Source organism: Lithobates pipiens, unplaced genomic scaffold (genome assembly GCF_037356315.1).
Source record: "Lithobates pipiens isolate NorthernLeopardFrog02 unplaced genomic scaffold, aLitPip1_a1.2 Scaffold_8, whole genome shotgun sequence".
NCBI lineage: Eukaryota > Metazoa > Chordata > Amphibia > Anura > Ranidae > Lithobates > Lithobates pipiens.
The window spans coordinates 77,154,666-77,173,085 of record NW_027507903.1 but is presented as its reverse complement, the minus strand read 5'-3'; the positions used below and the strand labels follow the sequence as shown (position 1 = coordinate 77,173,085).

Below are 18,420 nucleotides of genomic sequence, written 5' to 3'. Positions count from 1 at the left end.
CTGGATCGGGGGATGTGGAATGACAGGTCCCTCTACCAAACCTACCTGCCATTCCATATAAACCCAGGCCCGGCAAAATTAAATAACAACTCAGCAGCATATCGCTGCTGAGAAACTGATCCATCCTGGATTTACCATCTCACACTGTGTAGCAACCTAGGTGAGATGTACACCCCCTCGATCACTTCTCCAGTGACATGTCTACATATCCCCCCCCTCTTTTTCAGACCGGAGGGCTGAGCCTTTTGTCCCCACAGACAACTTACCCTTGACAATGCGTCAGCATTTGCCTGTAATTTCCCTGGCCTGTGTTCCACAGTGAAATTAAAGTTTTGTAGGGAGAGAAACCATCTAGTCACTCTTGCATTTCTCTCCTTGTTTAACTTCATCCATGTTAGGGGGGCATGGTCTGTCACCAACTTGAATTTCCTGCCTAGCAAGTAATACTTTAACGATTCTAGGGCCCACTTCACTGCCAAACATTCTCGCTCCACAATGGCATAATTTTTCTCGGCCGGGGTTAGTTTTCTACTCAAGTACGTCACTGGATGCTCCTCACCATTCACTACTTGTGAGAGTACTGCACCTAAGCCTGTGTTAGAGGCATCTGTCTGGACCAGAAATTCTCACCTGAAATCGGGGGTAACTAAGACAGGTGGTTGGCACAAGGCAGACTTAAGGCTTTGGAAAGCCTTCTCGGCCTCTGGGGTCCACGTGACCATTGCTGTCTTTCCACCCTTTGTCAAGTCAGTTAGTGGAGCAGCAACTGAGGCAAAGTTCGGCACAAATCTACGGTAATACCCCGTAATACCCAGGAAAGCTCTAACCTGTTTCTTTGTCAGGGGTCTAGGCCAATTCTGTATTGCCTCAATTTTATTTAGCTGTGGCTTAATCAACCCTCTCCCAATAATGTAGCCTAGATATTTGGCCTCTTCTAGGGCTAGAGCACACTTCTCGGCATTTATGGTCAACCCCGCATCACTTATGGCATCCAACACGGCCTGTACCTTACAGAGGTGACTTTCCCAATCAGGGCTAAAAATGACCACATCATCGAGGTAGGCAGCTGAGTAATCACGATGTGGTCGCAGAATCAAGTCCATCAACCTCTGGAAAGTTGCAGGCGCTCCATGTAACCCGAATGGCATCACTACATACTGGAATAGCCCATCAGGGGTGGAGAATGCAGTTTTCTCTTTAGCCTCACCAGAAAGTGGAATCTGCCAGTAGCCCTTTGTGAGATCGAGGGTGGTTATGTACCTGGCGTTACCCAACTTCTCAATCAACTCATCTACCCTGGGCATAGGATACGCATCGAACTTGGAGATCTCATTCAACTTTCTGAAATCGTTACAGAACCTCCAAGTTCCATTGGGCTTTGGGATTAGCACAATTGGGCTGGACCATTCACTCTGTGACACCTCAATTACCCCCAGAGCAAGCATACGTTTTACCTCGGCAGATACGGCTTCCCTACGTGCCTCGGGTATCCTATAGGGCTTAAGGTTTACTCTGCTTCTAGGCTCAGTTTCAATGTGATGATGGATGAGGTGTGTACGCCCTGGGAGGTCAGAGAACTTGTTTTTGTTTTTCTGTAAAAATTCCTGAGCCTCCTGTTTCTGTGACACTGATAGAGTATCACCTACCTTGACTGGAGGGATTGGTGGTGACAAATTATTAACAGTATTTGTCGCCACCAAGGATTCCCTGTCTTTCCAGGGCTTGATCAAGTTTATGTGATAAACTTGGAAAGGCTTCCTTCTACCTGGTTGGTGCACCTTGTAGTTCACCTCACTGACCTTTTCAACAATTTCATAGGGACCTTGCCACTTCGCCAAGAATTTACTCTCAACAGTGGGGACTAGTATAAGGACCCTATCGCCTGGGTTGAATGTCCTGATTCTTGCGGACCGGTTGTAAATTCTTCTTTGGGCCTCTTGAGCCCTCTGGAGGTGTTCCCTTACCAGGGGCATTACAGTGGCTATACGGTCCTGCATTTGTGCTACATGCTCAATAACACTCTTGTATGGGGTGGACTCATTCTCCCATGTCTCTTTTGCAATGTCTAGTAGACCCCTAGGGTGATGACCATAGACCAACTCGAATGGTGAGAACCCTGTGGACGCTTGGGGCACCTCCCTAATAGCAAACATGAGGTAGGGTAATAAATGATCCCAGTCACGACCATCTTTTGCCACCACTTTCTTCAACATATGTTTCAAAGTTTTATTAAATCTCTCCACCAATCCGTCCGTCTGGGGGTGGTATACAGAGGTACGGATGTGTGAGATTTTAAATAGTCTGCATAATTCCTTCATTACTTTCGACATAAATGGCGTACCTTGGTCAGTTAGGATTTCTTTGGGGATCCCAGTCCTAGAGAACATATAAAACAACTCACGTGCAATTGTTTTAGATGCAGTGTTTCTTAAGGGTACAGCCTCAGGATAGCGGGTCGCATAATCCATGACTACCAAAATATACTGGTGTCCTCTAGCTGACTTTACAATGGGACCCACTAAATCCATGGCAATACGCTCAAAAGGCACTTCTATAATAGGGAGCGAAACCAAAGGACTGCGAAAATGTGACACTGGGGCACTAACCTGACATGTGGGGCACGACTCACAGTATTTTTTAATGTCATCATATATGGCCGGCCAAAAAAACCTCTGGAGAACCCTCTCTCGCGTTTTGTCAGTCCCCAAGTGTCCCCCAAGAACATGGTTATGTGCCATGTCAAGCACCTGACGCCGGTACGGCTTAGGTACCAGAAGCTGTTCCACAATCTCATCCTTAACCTTATTGACTCTATAGAAAAGATCATTAGTCACCGAAAAATGTGGAAATCTTTTTTCAGCATCTGGTTCCTGAGGTACCCCATTCATAACAGCAACCTGCTCTCTCGCATTTTTGAGAGTGGGGTCCTGTAATTGTGCAGCCCCAAAATTATCGCTAGACACCTCTAAGTCTAGTATATTTTGCTCAGTGGGAGGAGCCTCCTCCTCCCCAGCCAGGACCTGCAAAGGAAAACAATCATTTTCATCCTGTACACTTTTATCATTCACAGTGGACAAGGCAACCACCTTAGAGGTATCCTCACTCCTTTTGGGGATTTTTCTTTTTTCCCAGAGAGCCCAGAATAAAGGAAAATCGCGCCCCAATATTACATTATGCATGAGGTTTTTAACCACACCCACTTCATATTGTACTGTGCCTTGTTCAGTCCCGACTTTAGCCAGCACTATAGGGTACACTTGTGTATCACCATGTATACACACAACGCTCATATGCTTTTTAGACTCTAAGTCCCCAGTCACCAGGCTAGCATGCACCAAGGTTACAAGGCTTCCTGAGTCCATTAACGCTTTAACAGGAAAGTCATTGATTGTGATGTTGCAGATTTGCGGTTCAGTCTCTAGTCCAGGAACTGCAGCACAAGATGGTTCCGCAAATAGCGACTGACGCCGGCTAGCGTCACATTCCATGGGTTCAGAGGTAAGAGGGCAATGGGCCGACACGTGTCCCGCCTCATGGCATCTCCAACACTGGATAGGGCCTGGTCTCTTTGGCAAGGAGTCCTTTTCAGAGCCCCTTAGCCACCCGGGACCATCACCAGTCTTTTGTCCCTGAGACACCACTTGAGCCCTTTTCCCTCCATCAGCACCCCTCCACACTCCCCCAATAGATGGAAGTCTCTTACCAGCTGACGGCACAGATCTGGCGCTCCGGGGAGGTGAAGATGCTGCAGGAACATCACGGAGGTAGTCCTCAGTCGCCTGGAACCTCTCCACAAGGTTGACAAGTTCGTTTGCATTCTTAGGATCACCTTGTCCCACCCAGCGTTGCAGGTCAGTAGGAAGCGCTCGGAGGTAGCGATCCATCACGACCTTCTCTAGGATTTGTGCAGGAGTAGAAGTGTCTGGCTCCAACCACTTTCTTGCCAAATGGATTAGGTCATACATCTGGGACCTCGCTGATTTGTCCAGACTGTAGCTCCAGTTGCGTACCCTCCGGGCACGGACTGCAGTAGTAACTCCTAGTCGGGCAAGTATCTCCTCTTTTAGCCGAGTATAGTCCTTAACCTCTTGCTCACTGAGGTCATAGTAGGCCTTTTGGGGTTCACCTGTTAAATAGGGCGCAATTACCTCTGCCCACTCAGCGGCTGGTAACTTCTCTCGCTCAGCCACGCGCTCAAATACTGTTAGAAAGGCCTCAACATCGTCCTCAGCAGTCATCTTTTGCAGCGCTTTCTGCACAGTCCTCCTCCCAAAAAAAATCTCTGGAGCGGCTCCCATCACTGTGGGTGGATTAGCAACCACAGGCGCCTCTCGAATTGCTATCAGGTGCTCGATAAGTTGTTGTTGTGCAGCCATGGACTGTTCATGTCGTCTATTGGCCTCTGTCTGAGCCTGCTGTTGTTGCAAACTCACTTGCATAAACTGCTTCAGCATCTCCTCCATGTTGCTGGACTGTTCTTGGAGTGTAGTTGCAGCTTTCACCCAGGACATCAGCAGCTGTAGCCAAGTCTGTCCACACCGTTGCCCCTAGCAACCGTGTTGCCCGCTACCTCCACCAATTGTAAGGGATCTTCCCGGGGTAGGGTGTGTTTGGACACAGTTCACAGCAGACTTGGAATTTATAAAGCAGATCTTGGCGTTTATTCGTGGTACAAACAGTCCAGCAAACAAAATATACAGCAACACCGTGCTTTCTAAGTACAACAAAAATAAAAGTCCTAGCCCGGCTGGGCGCTTACTAACAGGTTCTGCTCACCTATCTGACACTTACAAACACAGCGTCTTTCACCTGGATATCGCAGGGTGAGTTTTAGCTCCAGCAGTGGCTGTGCTTGCAGCTTCCTCAAACACACAGACTGTTCGTTTCCCTGGCTGAGAGCAATCACCTGCAGACCCTGCAGAGCCTTTAGCTTCCCAGGCTAATTAGGATCAAAGCTCACCTGATCCCAAACCCAGAACTGGATCGGGGGATGTGGAATGACAGGTCCCTCTACCAAACCTACCTGCCATTCCATATAAACCCAGGCCCGGCAAAATTAAATAACAACTCAGCAGCATATCGCTGCTGAGAAACTGATCCATCCTGGATTTACCATCTCACACTGTGTAGCAACCTAGGTGAGATGTACACCCCCTCGATCACTTCTCCAGTGACATGTCTACAGTATATATATGTATATATGTATGTGTATATGTATGTATGTATGTATATATATGTAGTATGTTTGTTTTATTTTATTTTTTTTAATTATATTTTTGTGGTTGAACTGGATGGACTTGTGTCTTTTTTCAACCTGACTAACTATGTAACTAAGACCAAAACCCTATTGAGCATCTGTGGGGAATCCTCAAACGGAAGGTGGAGGAGTGCAAGGTCTCCAACATAAACTAGCTCTGTGATATCATCATTAAGGAGTGGAAGAGGACTCCAGTGGCAACCTGTGAAGCTCTGGTGAACTCCATGCCCAAAAGAGTCAAGGCAGTACTGGAAAATAATGGTGGCCACACAAAATATTGACACTTTGGACCCAATTTGGACATTTTCACTTAGGGGTGTACTCACTTTTGTTGCCAGCGGTTTAGATATTAATGGCTGTGTTGAGTTTTGAGGGGACAGCAAATTGGCACTGTTATACAAGCTGTACACTCACTACTTTACATTGTACCAAAGTGCCATTTCTTCAGTGTTGTCACATGAAAATATATAATAAAATATTTACAGAAATGTGAGGGATGTAGTCACTTTTGTGAGATACCATACATGCAGTTTTGTAGGATAAATAGCTTTATCATTTATTTATTTATTTTTTTATTTTTAACAATGCATTCCTTCGTACTAACAAAAAAAATGATGTAAGCTGACGTTTTTGTTCACATGTCTTACTACTGCGTAGAGATTTATCAGACTGACATGTTTTGCTCATATAGAGTTTTTTTCTGGAATGCTTTGTTTTATTTTAGCTCCTGGTCCAGTACCTGAGCAGAATACTTTGGCATACTATATGTTTTTAATTCTACACCTTTTTAACTACAGAAGGTGTCTCATAACTGATGTATTGCTCAATGTAGCACCGGCCATTATTTTAAAATAGAGCTATACTCAACTACTGAAAAAAACCGGAAAAACTTGCAAAACGTTTAATTTTCCTTTTGGATAGAGCAGTCCCGTAGTCCCGTCCGAACGAAATAACGTCATCACGTTATGTACAATCGGATTTTCCGACAACTTTGTCCGACCGTGTGTGTGCAACAGTTTCGGACAAAATCCATCGGACAAAATCCGTCGGACAAAATCCAACAGATTTGGTTGTCAGAATGTGTGTACAAGGGCTAAGAGGTCATTTACCACACTTTGAAGACATTTGTATTCACTTTAGCAGGGCAGAAAGTGAACAGAAATCTCTCAAATGGGGCACAAAGGGCAACTAACAGAAGTTTCACCTAAAATGAAAAAAAGGCTTAAAGCGGGAGTCCGCCGGGAGTCCGCCGTTTTTTTTTTTTTTTTAAAGCCAGCAGCTACAAATACTGCAGCTGCTGACTTTTAAAATAATGACACTTACCCGCCCAGCGCACCCGCGAAGTCGGCACCCGAAGTCAATCTCTCAATCGTCTCTCGGGTGTTGCCGCCGCCATCTTGGGTATGGGAATCAGGAAGTGGAGCCTTTCGGCTTCATTTCCCGGTTCCCTACTGCGCATGCGCGAGTCGCACTGGGATCCGTGTGTTTCCCAGCAGGCAGCGGGGGACCTTCTGAAAGGGGCGTAGATTCTGCGGAAAGGGGCGTACCTTCTACAGAATCTATGCCGGAAGTGGGTGCAGATACCTGTACTGTACAGGTACCTGCACCCCCCCTCCCCCCTGAAAGGTGCCAATTGTGGCGCCGGAGCGGGGGAGGGTTCCAATGAGCGGAAGGTCCACTTTAGGGTGGACCTCCGCTTTAAGGTATATTTTAACTTGGCTATACCCAATACATGTATTATTCCTTTGTTTCAGTCAAGAGTGGATCAGCTAATAGTCTATGTATTTAGAATAAGTTTGATCATATGAGAAGCATGAGATTAAATTAATAAAACTTTATTTTTTATTTCTTTAATTTAAAATATTATATACATATATATATATATATATATATATATATATATATATATATATATATATATATATATATAATATATATATTTTATTATTATTTATTTAAATATAGAATTAAGGTTGATTACCTATAGGATGGATAGGCTCCATTGTTTTTTATATTGATATAATACAGTAATATGAAACTAAAACTAATTGACAGGTAGCCTCAGTTGATTTTTGATATTGTTTTTCAGTGTCAGAGCTGAAATCCATGTTTAACCAATGCATCGGGAGAGGAGTTGAAGTACACTGATTGCTAATCCATAAAACAAAACATTATGGTCAAATAAAAAGTAGACCCTACTAGAAAATGACATAGCACGTGGCATGTTCTTTGTGACCCCCTCCAGCTGGTCCGTGACCCACAGCAAGGTGGGGTCAAAGGGCGCCTTTTCTTTTTTTTGTACTTCGGTTCACTGTGAGCTGCACAGCAGCTGTGAACTGCCCATCAAAAGAGACAGTCCACCTCACTGCACAGCTCTTTCCATTAATTAGAAAAGAACGTGAAAATCAAGACTATTTTTTTTTTTTTCCTATTTACCGCAGGAAGGTGAATTCTATATTTTGTAAGCTGCTATCAGCAACACCACCTTCTCTGGGCACTGACTCAAATGATGAAAAGTTTGTTTAATGGTACAGTTGTATGAATTCTAAACACATACTTTATTTTGTCACAAGTTCTAACATCTTCTGGAAACTGCTAAAGCTCATAATATTGGCCAGTAAATTACATTTTTTTTTTTGTAGGTGGGTGGATGAGCTGTCGAGGTCAATGCTATGGTTGATCATCAGTTATTTTTTATGGCAGCATTTAGATTCCTTCTTGGTTATGACGGCACATCTCATATAGTAATAGATTTATAGTTAAATCTATGGAGCAGCCATCACATGTTAAAAGAGTCTGAAGTATATTTCTTTCCAACGGGCTATACACCCCTCCAATTCTCCAGGAATAAAGAATCTTATTTTATGACACCATGCACAATACAGCTGCAGATCCAGGCCACAAATTAAAGTGACAATTTAAGTCCATACACCGAAAGCATATAAAATCAAGCCAATCACAATATGTCTTTGTATATTCTTCTTATGTGCCCTTGGAACATTAGAACTCACTAATTAAAAAATTGATATGTTCCATAATCACCATTATACAAATAATGTTTATTTTTTGAGTGCACTGCAACCTAGGAGGCAAAAAAATGAGAATCACACACACACACACACACACACACACACACACATATATATATATATATATATATATATATATATATATATTTCAAAAGTATTGGGGCACCTGCCTTTACACACACATGAACTTTAATGGCATCCTGGCCTTAGTCCATAGGGTTCAATATTGAGTCGGCCCACCCTTTGCATCTATAGCAACTTCAACTCTTCTGGGAAGGCTGTCCACAAGGTTTACTGTAGGAGTGTGTCTATGGGAAGGTTTGACCATTCTTCCAGAAGAGCATTTGTGAGGTCAGGCACTGAAGTTGGATGAGAAGGCCTGGCACACTGCTTCCACTCTACGTCATCCCAAAGGTGTTCTATCAGGTTGAGGTCAAGACTCTGCGCAGGCCAGCCAAGTTCCTCCACTCCAATCTCGCCCATTCGTGTCTTTATGGACCTTGCTTTATGGACCAGGCCTGTAGGTGGAGCCAAATGCTCCAAGTGCGTAGCCCTGCCTCCCTTCTCGTCTGGTACCTCCTATCCTGCGTGTGACGTCACTTCCGCTGTGCATTTCACACTGGTCAGTGTGGCTTACTTGGGCTTCTCATGGCTTCCGAGTCAGCCATTTCTCTGCCCAGCAGCCAGAACAGATGACAGCAATCTTGCAGGATGGTTTTAGGAGGATCCACAGATACTGACACCAGATGAGCATTTGTATTATTTACTTCTTGTGAGTGTTTTTAATCTTTTTCTATAAAATCTTTAACTGGGATACTACACTTAGCTGGCGCTTCCTTTTCTTTCTGCTTCCTTCCTCTTGGTCTATACGGTGGTAGACTTCTGTAAAGGGAATAAACAGTTTTTTCTAAGCTTTTGCTATTGTCTGTTTCGCTGCTAGTAAGAAATACGTAGCTAATTTTAATTGAGCTCTGTCTAAGGCTAGGGGGGCTATATGTGTATTAGGGGTGAACCAAGGATTTCTAGAGAAGGGACAATTCAATAAGGTTTTTAAGAGTTTAAGAAATGTTGCCCAAAACCTAGAGAGCATAGGGTATGCCCACCATGTGTGAAGAACATACCCTGAAACAGAACAACCATGGGGAGGATGGATGGAGGTGCGCTAAGTGAGATGGGGCCATATATCATCTCAAAACGGCCTTAAAGGCTGGTTTGAGTGTGAGAATATTGATGAAACAGGAGCCTATTGTATTCACAATTTGCAGCCAAACTTCCTTGGCCTGAGTACATTTAAGATCTTCTTTCCACTTAGAAATGTGGGATGCCTAGTAGGGCTATTGATATTGTTCAACTGTGACTAGACAATCGAGATAAGTCTAGAAGTAAAAGGTGCATGATAAAAAATATGCTCAAAGAGTGAAAGTTGAAAAAGTTAGGTCTTTGTTGAGCAATGTAGTTAACCAATGCTTAACTGGTAAAAGCACAAGAGTTGAGAGGAAGGAGCCAGATCATTTTCTTTGATTCCCACCCAGGTGTAAGCAGAGCGGCCATTGATAAAAGAGTACATGTAATGGAATTTATGAGAGGACCACCAGTGAAAGCACTGGGAGACTCAAGGCCAGAGGCCTAATAGTGGATTACTTTAAAGAAGGAGGAGGGATAGCTGTGGCAAAATTAATTTGCTAGAATTCTTAGTAGAATCCCAGATTCAGAGCATATGGATCATTAAACGACTTATAGATGGAGGCCTAGATTTTGGAGGGAGCCATGGTAGTAAATGGAGGGAGACTGGGGAGCAGTGAAGATCGACTCATAAGGGGGCATGTTGAGAGGCATAAAGGGAGGTCAGTGGGGTGCTCCGTTGTGCTAAGGAGTATTTGGAGAAGTTTGGAACACCCAAGCCTCTTTGTTTCTTGTATATGTGCATAGTATATTTTGTCTTTTTGTCAGCCTAAACATAACATAGAACATAATTCTGAAAGAATTTAAGGGCTTAAGAGGAGATGGGGATAGGTAGAGTGCAGTCTAAGGTGGTCCAGAAAATAAATTTTGCTTTGCTGTGCAAAAGTGATTTAGTAAATAAAAGCTATCAAAAATGTTTCTACCTAAAGAATACACTTACATAGAACAGCACATTTTATTTCTATGGATTTGGTGTTACTGCTCTTACAGAATATGGCATTTCTATATAAATAAATTATTTAATAGCTCTATAAAAATACTAGAGCTTTTAACCATTGCGATTAAGAGCAAGATATCGTATGCATTTTTTAAATGAAAACATTTTCTTTTTTAATAGGTAGTGACATGGAACAAATGCAGGAAAGTCAACAGGCAGCACATACTGACCTTTGTTTGTTCTCTACAAGTCAGGAGTGTTAGTGTGGGTTGGTCTAAGGTGAGCAAGAACAATACAGAATAAAGTGTTTTGCTGTGTGTAGAACACTGGAATATTGTGTGATCTAAGTATTTTATCAACAAATCGAATCCACGTGGAAATGTATTTTTATATTTGAAGAGGGAAGGACACTTGTTCTTTGTTTCCACAAGGACCTTTTGTCGTCAGATAAAACACAATATAAAAGCTTGCAAAAGAATTATAAGCGACATGAGGATGATATGATAAGCATTTATCACCAGACTAGTAAGTACTTCTATATACAATGTATTAGCCTGTTTTTCTTTATTGTACAATATGGTTCAAAATGAAGCAGTGTTTATGGCAGAACCTCAAATACAATATGATCTTTGTATCTTTGAGATTTAAAAAAAAAACAAAAAAAACTGTTGCGAGCCTATGGAAATTAAAATGTGTAGCTATTATTAAAGTATACCCTGTTTGGCCCCTTACACACGGGAATAAAAATGCCACATTTTTTACTGATCTAAATATGGATACATTGTTGTCTATGGAGCAATGCACACAGCTGTGTATACAGTAAATCAATGATACAGTGATGAGTGCAGAACCATAAAACAAAAATAGAACATTTACATTTCAGTGCAGCAATTTACGCTTGTACGCATGTTTACATATATTGCAACATTGGCAGCAAAGAATAATTTTTTATTCACATACGCTAGTTTACACGCATTTACACAAGGTCTTTACACATTTTATTCTGGATCTTTCTGTCAGCAGGATCCTGAGTATAAACTTCAATAAATTCTTATGTCCGTGTGCAATTGGTCTTAATCTTTGTTTTTTTTTCAGACAGCGGTATGAATTGAGATTCCTCCATTCACACAAACAAGGTAATTGGAGATATCTCACGTGCTGGGACATTGTATTTTGACAGCTGCTCCCACCGCTGTCAGAATACACTTGTAGCCAGATCTGCAGCACTGGCAGGAGAAGAGCAGCTATATGGACCTGGCTGTCAGTTTTGCTGGAATTCTTTGTCTGATCAGTGACAGAGACTATTCATGGGTGCAACTGCAAGAGCAACTGTGGGCAGCTGATGTTGAGCCCACCATCTACCCAATAGGAATACACAGAAAATGTGGACTGCTAGGACTGTGGGATACAGGCAGTCCCCAAGTTGTGAACAGGTTAGGGACTGCCTATTTGTTCTTAAGTTGGATTTGTTCGTAATTCGGACTCACATGCGTAGAACAGCGTTTTCCGGTGTTTTCCCAACGTAGTTTTCCGATGTTTTCTGTTCTTTTCCAATGTTTTCCGCTGTATGTAGTTCCACATACACTGAGCTGGCTTGGAAGGCTGGGGTAGAAAACTTTAGAACCCACAAAGCATTGGGGCTCAGAAAAGAGGTAGATTCCTGTTGCTTTTGCCAGGCTGAGAAGGAGAGGGTAGAGAACATTCAGAGGGACTGAATGTGCTATAGGCTGTCAGCAGACTGCTCATCATCACACCTTAGAGTGAGAGAGGCACAGTGGCAGATATTATAAAATACCAGAGAGCACCACGGATGCTGATAGAGCCCACTGCTTGATTGAGGGGAAGGACACCGTAGATGCCAGCCAAGCTTACAGAATACTTTTTGTGTGGAAGCAGTGATCATTCTGAAAAAGATCCAGGATACCACCTGCTTAGTTAGGGTTAGAGCTGATTTCATAGCTATAGGTCTAACTCACCAGGGGGCATGTTGAACCTCTGTAGTGAGGCCACTGCTTCCATACAGAAAAGGAGGGTCTTTATTTGAGGCTGGAAGGAGAGTGAGCTTCTACTCAGGTGGTGCCTTTTTTCAATTTTCGTTTGGGCTTTGTACCTGATTATGTTGTTCATGTTGGTTTCAACATGACAGGTTTCAAAAAAGATCTCTAAAGTGATTCTAACCCCCCTACCAAAATAACTAACATCTAAAACATTTAGTAACAGTTAATATCTATTAGTGCCCTTTTTTTTTAAAATAAAAATCCCATCATGCATTATTGCCACCACGGTGTGCATGCTCCCCATTTAGCCTAATAAGTGGGCAAATATTGCTATACATGGCTTTCTTCCTACGTCATGTAATAGAGGTCACTATCCCTGCAGCACATTCTGAGAGGGGGTGGAGCTAAACCACAGTGCGCCACATGTTATGTGATGTCGCCTTAGCTATTACATGCCCTCTCGTCAGAGCGCAGTGCGTTGTGCCCTCTTAGTGGATCAGATGCTTTATTGACAGCACACTCTGAATGGCCTGGAAGAGGGCCTGTGATGTTTCAAGCTATATCACAGGGCATGTGACACACTAGCTTAGCTTTACCCCCTTCCTAGGCTTTGCTGCTGTGGTAATAGAAACCTCAAACACATGCCAAGAGTTAAACCATTTGTATATAGATATGTGTCTGTGCTCTAGCTATACAAGGGGGTAGATATCTGGGTTTAGAACCTCTTTAAAATATTGATCTTGTGGGAAGCATTAATTGGTCAACAAGAATAATAATCTGAAACTTGAGCAAAACAGATAAATACTCAGTTGAAATGCATATTAATATTAACTGTTACAGGCCTTTTTTTTCTTCAGAGAATAGGTGCAGAAACTCACCCTCCCTGACTAACTTCCCTCCCCTCAACTTCTCCATTCCTTGGGGAATAGAAGTAAAGCGAAACCAAATAATCTGTACATTACACAAGGTGCAAGGTTTAGGAATGTGTAACACAGAGAGTACCGCATAACACACAGGGCTCAGGAGTGCATACTGTGCAGTGTTGAGGTGTGTCACATAGGGCACAGAAAAAATCCACAGCACCCCCCGCCCACAGCACTTCTCTTCTCCCCCAGCCCACAGCTCTCCTCTTTTACCGCAGTCCACAGCTCCCTTTTCTCCTCTAGTCCACAGGTGCCTTCTTCTCCCCCAGTCTATATCTCCCCTCTTGTCCTCCAGTCCACAGTTCCCCTCTTCTCCCTAGTCCACAGCACTCCTCTTCTCCCCCATCCCACAGCTGCCTTCTTGTTTGCCAGTCCACAGCTCCATTTTCTCCCCCCAGCCCACAGCTCCCTTCTTCTCCCCCATCCCACAGCTCCCCTCTTGTCCCCTGGGTCATAGCTACCCTTTTCTCACCCAGTCCACAGCTCCTCTCTTGTCCCCTGGTCCATAGCTACCCTTTTCTCACCCAGTCCACAGCTACCCTCTTGTCTGCCTGCCCTGCCAGAGCTCAACTCTGCACCCCTCATGCATAATTCCAAACAAAGCCATAGGAAATTCCCAGCTCTACTTACCAGCCAGTCTGCAACCAACCAAATTATACTGTCTAACAGTTTGCATTAAAAAGAGGGGTTTAGTTAGCACACGTTTGCAAATACATGCATAATCTGCAGAACCGGTCCAAGGCATCCCAGTATTATCTGCAGTCCCAACTCTTGTAAATTTATGAGAGCCTCCTTAGTAGAAGCACATGCATTCTAATGGATAGCTAGAGGGCAGGCGAGCCTGGAGGTAGCCCACCCCTCCTTACTGATGTAAAATTCGTGAGGGGACACACTGGGCACCTTTTGCTGTACTATATGCTGTGCCTTTAAGGACAGGTGGGCTCCCTCCAGTCTCACCTGCCCTCTGCCTATCTATTATAATGCATGTGTTTCCACTGTGGAGGCTCTCAAAATTTAGAGTTAGGACTACATCAAATACTGGTGTGCCGCAAAGGGGCTCTATAGCTTACACATGTAATTGCAAATGTGTGCAAACTATACCCCTGTTTTTAACGCATACTGTTAGATAGGACCCTGTGGTTGGTTTCAGGCTGGTCAGTAAGCTGAGCTGCAAATTTCTCTGGTTTTGTTTTGCATGTGTTGCCCTTTCATATGCTCCTTGCTGCAAAGGCCAGTTGTAGGTGAGGGCAGTGGTCATTTGTAATGCTTAACCGCTCCCGGACCAGCTGCCGCAGTTATACTGCAGCAGGTTGGCTCCCATGCGTGAGCCATCATAGCTGTACATCGGCCCGAAGCGTGCCCCTGGAACTGATGCAAGTGCCTGGCAGGCACGATGACTGCCGGCGCCCATGATCGCTCATGACAGAGCGAGAACCGGGATCTGTGTGTGTAAACAAACAAATCCCGGTTCTGTCAGAGGAGAGGAGACAAATCGTGTGACAGATCCTACTAAGTAGGAACAACAATCTCTCTCCTCCTCTAGTCAGCCACATTACCCCTCACAGTTAGAACACACATAGGGAACACAGTTAACCCTTTGATGGCCCCTAATGTTAACCCCCTTCACTGTCAGTGACATTTATACAGTAATCAGTGCATTTTTATAGCGCTGATCGCTGTATAAATATCACTGGACCCAAAAAAGTGTCAAAAGTGTCTGATGTTTCCGTCGCAATGTTGTAGTCCAGATAAATGTCACTGATCAGCACTATTACTAGTAAAAAAAAAATTATAATAATAAAAAGGCCATAAATCTATCCCCTATTTTCTAGACACTGTAACTTTTGTGCAAACCAATCAATATACGCTTATTGCGATTTTCTTTTTACCAAAAATATGTAGAAGAATACATTGGGATATTTATTATAGCAACAATTTTGTGTTTTTTTTTTCAAAATTGTTGCTTTTTTGTTTATAGCGCCAAAAAAAGGTGATCAAATACCACCAAAAGAAAGCTCTATTTGTGGGAAAAAAAGGAAGCCAATTTTCTTTGGGTACAGCATCGCACGGCCACGCAATTGTCAGTTAAAGCAACGCATTGCCGGTCATTAAGCAGGAAAATCTTCTGGGGCTGAAGTGGTTAAAATAATTTTATGTATCACTGCAAAAAAAAGAAGGAAACTTTTTTTATAAAAAAAATAATAATAATTAAAACAATCTAAGGGGCGAAGAGGAGGAAGGCGTTAAAGGCTGCAGATAACAGTTCTCCGCTGACACAGTTCTCTGCTGCCCCATTTGGCACATTTTGGGGGGGGGGGGAAGCGGGTACCTGGTTTTGACAGGTACCCGCTCCCACTCGCTGCGGCAAACTCATTCGGAAGTTCGGCCCCCTCCTCCTTCCCCTGCCACCGGGCAATTCACAAAGCGCAGTGCATGCGCACTAGGGAACTGGCTGTGAAGCCGCAAGGCTTCACCGTCGGTTTCCCTTACCCGAGATGGTAGCGGCAGCACTCGAGAGCCAATTGATAAATCGGCTCCGGTGAAGACACCACTGGATTTGTGGACCGGTAAGTGTCCTAATATTAAAAGTCAGCAGCTACAGTATTTGTCTTTTTTTTTTAGCTTAGTTACAGAGTCGCTTAAAAAGTACATTTAGTGCATTGGATAAATAAAGAATATGCACAGTACGCTGAAATTACTGTAAATATGAAAATGTTACTAACAAACACGAGTTTTTGGCAGCATTGTAGTCTGCTACACAACAGAAATACTGGGTGAGGAGCGCAAGTTCTTAGCAGATAGGATTTATGTTAGCTAAGTAATACCTATATAATCCTTTGCATAAAATTAATTTTAGGACTGGAATACTCCTTTTAAAGGTATTTCTGTGTAGCCTGTAGGAATAAATAGGTTAAGTCCATGGAGTAGTTATGCCTGAACAAGCAGACCTTACTCTCTTAACCACGTCATGATTAGCTCCACTGCATTAGCCACAATTACGCCTCTGGCACTGTTCGCCTTTGTAACGACACAGTTCACATGTTTTTTTTTTTTTTTTTTAACAGTAGTCTAGTAGAATTGGGTAGTGGAATTTCTGTCCCCTATACTTTACAGCACATTGTAGTGCAGGCAGTTTTTGTATTAATATCAATTTAACAATACATACAAAAACTCCAGCCATCGAGTTCTCAGGAATTTCAGCACTGCTTCAGTTATTGCCATGAATGATACAAACTGGCCGGTTAAGCTATATGTAAGTAACAACTATGATCACTTAAATCACTTGCTATGATTGAGAAATAAATGTAATTGAATAGTATGTGTATAATTTATGATTTGTATTATATATAACAAGTAGATCTTTAAGTAAAATGCAGCATTACATATTCAGTCACTCTTAAATGCTATTCTGGATCCATCTTTCCTGTAATTCAGGTGATGTGAATGTTGTCTAATGCAACTGTGCAGGTGGGGCTTGGGAAGCCAATGCAATGCCAATCTTCTTTACAGAAGAAGTTCTAAGTCCTTAGGTATACTTTATTTTTCCTTTAGTCACTCTTGCCTGTGGTAAATTGATGGGGTGAAATTATTTTGCATTTTCTTTTTGCACCTTAAAGAAGTTTAGTAAATGTGCGATAATGTTTCCCAAACCAAACAGGATAGCCAAGAAGAAAGTTTCTCTTTACTCAAGTGACATTTTTTATAAGTTAAGGCTTTATGCTCTGTTAGGTTGATTAACATATCCCTATACATAATATATTACTAAGAGCCTGATTATAAAGTTGTAATTGCTTGGTATATTTAATGTTTACTTACTTAAAAGAAATATAGAATTTTCTGTGGTAAATTGTGCTAAAATGTAGTTTGCAGCAAAATAGTCTAATGTTTAGGTGAACTTGAACAAGAACATATGTTGGCCAATTTGTTTTGCAAGGTCTGATGTATCAATGAATAATAGCAATCAATGTGCTTCATAATTCATTTGAATGATTTGATGGGGAATGACTGTTACATCTTTCATAGAACTAATGATTGACTCTTTTTAACCGAACTTAAAAGAACAGCTACATTTTCTTAACTATTCAGAATAACATGCTGTAACAGTGTTTGCTAGAGATTCCCTTTATATTTTTGTATGGCACAGTGACAGAAGCTAGCTTTCTCCAGGACTGGACACACCTCATGTCTTGATTTGGTGAGGTCACTTGGGAAGTGGTGTGACCTGAAGGCCATTTTTATGAGGCAGCTGAAATGGTGCCCAGTAGTAGAAATGTGAATGTGTTAGGATGGCAGAATGCCACAATTGTTATTAGTGAGCAATCTGTCTATGACAGAGCAGTGGATATGTCGCCATATAGGTATTGTAGCAGCATTAGAGACATTACATCTGTCATGTTTGGTGAGTGTACTGCAATAGCACTTGCAGTACACTCACAGTTACATTAAAGCGGTGTTTCACCCAATTTTTTTTCTTTATCTTACCCCAGCTGGTTAACTTCATATATGCTATTAAGCCACTTAAAAAAAATAATATCGCTGTAATTACCTTTTTATTTTTAGGGCCACTTCCTGTCAGGATTCCCGTGGGAGTAGGTGTCTTTTACTCCTTTCCCGGGCCTCGCAATGTCTCCTGGGAACTTACTGTGCGGCTTCCCAAGAATCATTGCAGACCGCCGTCATTCCCAAATCTTGAGAGATCTTGGAACAATGGACACTCAATGCTGGTCTCTCCCGTAGTGAGCTTTTTTTTTTCGTTCTTCTTTGTTCTGTGTATGTTTGGTTGCCATCACAACGGGGCGGGAACTTCTGACGACGCCGCCCATTGTGATGGCAACCCGGAATTTGACGGCGCTGCTCACTGTTAGCAATGAGCATGCGCGGGAACACGCAGTGAATGTTGGGAGCACAGCATTCACCGCCTCCTGGAAAGAAATGCTTGTGGGCTTCAATTGCCCACAAGAAAAATGATAACCGCCAGGACACAATTATATAACTTACTCTGGTGGACGAAATATGACTTATAGGGCAATTGAAAAGCGAAACTGTGAGTATTGTATTTGGATGATGTCAGTTGATAAATTAACTTAAAAAAAAA

General features: G+C 42.7%; 1 protein-coding gene across 4 annotated transcripts in view; it reads left to right on the top strand.

The window, feature by feature from the left end:
* Positions 1 to 18,420, top strand: part of WDR72 (WD repeat domain 72) — a 451,594-nt gene that overhangs the window by 58,248 nt on the left and 374,926 nt on the right. Inside the window, exon 1 of one of the 4 annotated variants that reach the window (XM_077473507.1) lies at positions 10,590 to 10,684. The exons of 1 other annotated variant lie outside the window; for it this stretch is intronic. Coding sequence is in view for 1 of the 3 variants with exons in the window: in XM_077473504.1 (XP_077329630.1) it covers positions 16,546 to 16,578 (33 nt within the window). In the remaining 2 variants the exon portion in view is untranslated. 2 more of the 4 variants (XM_077473506.1, XM_077473504.1) reach the window with 2 other exon arrangements.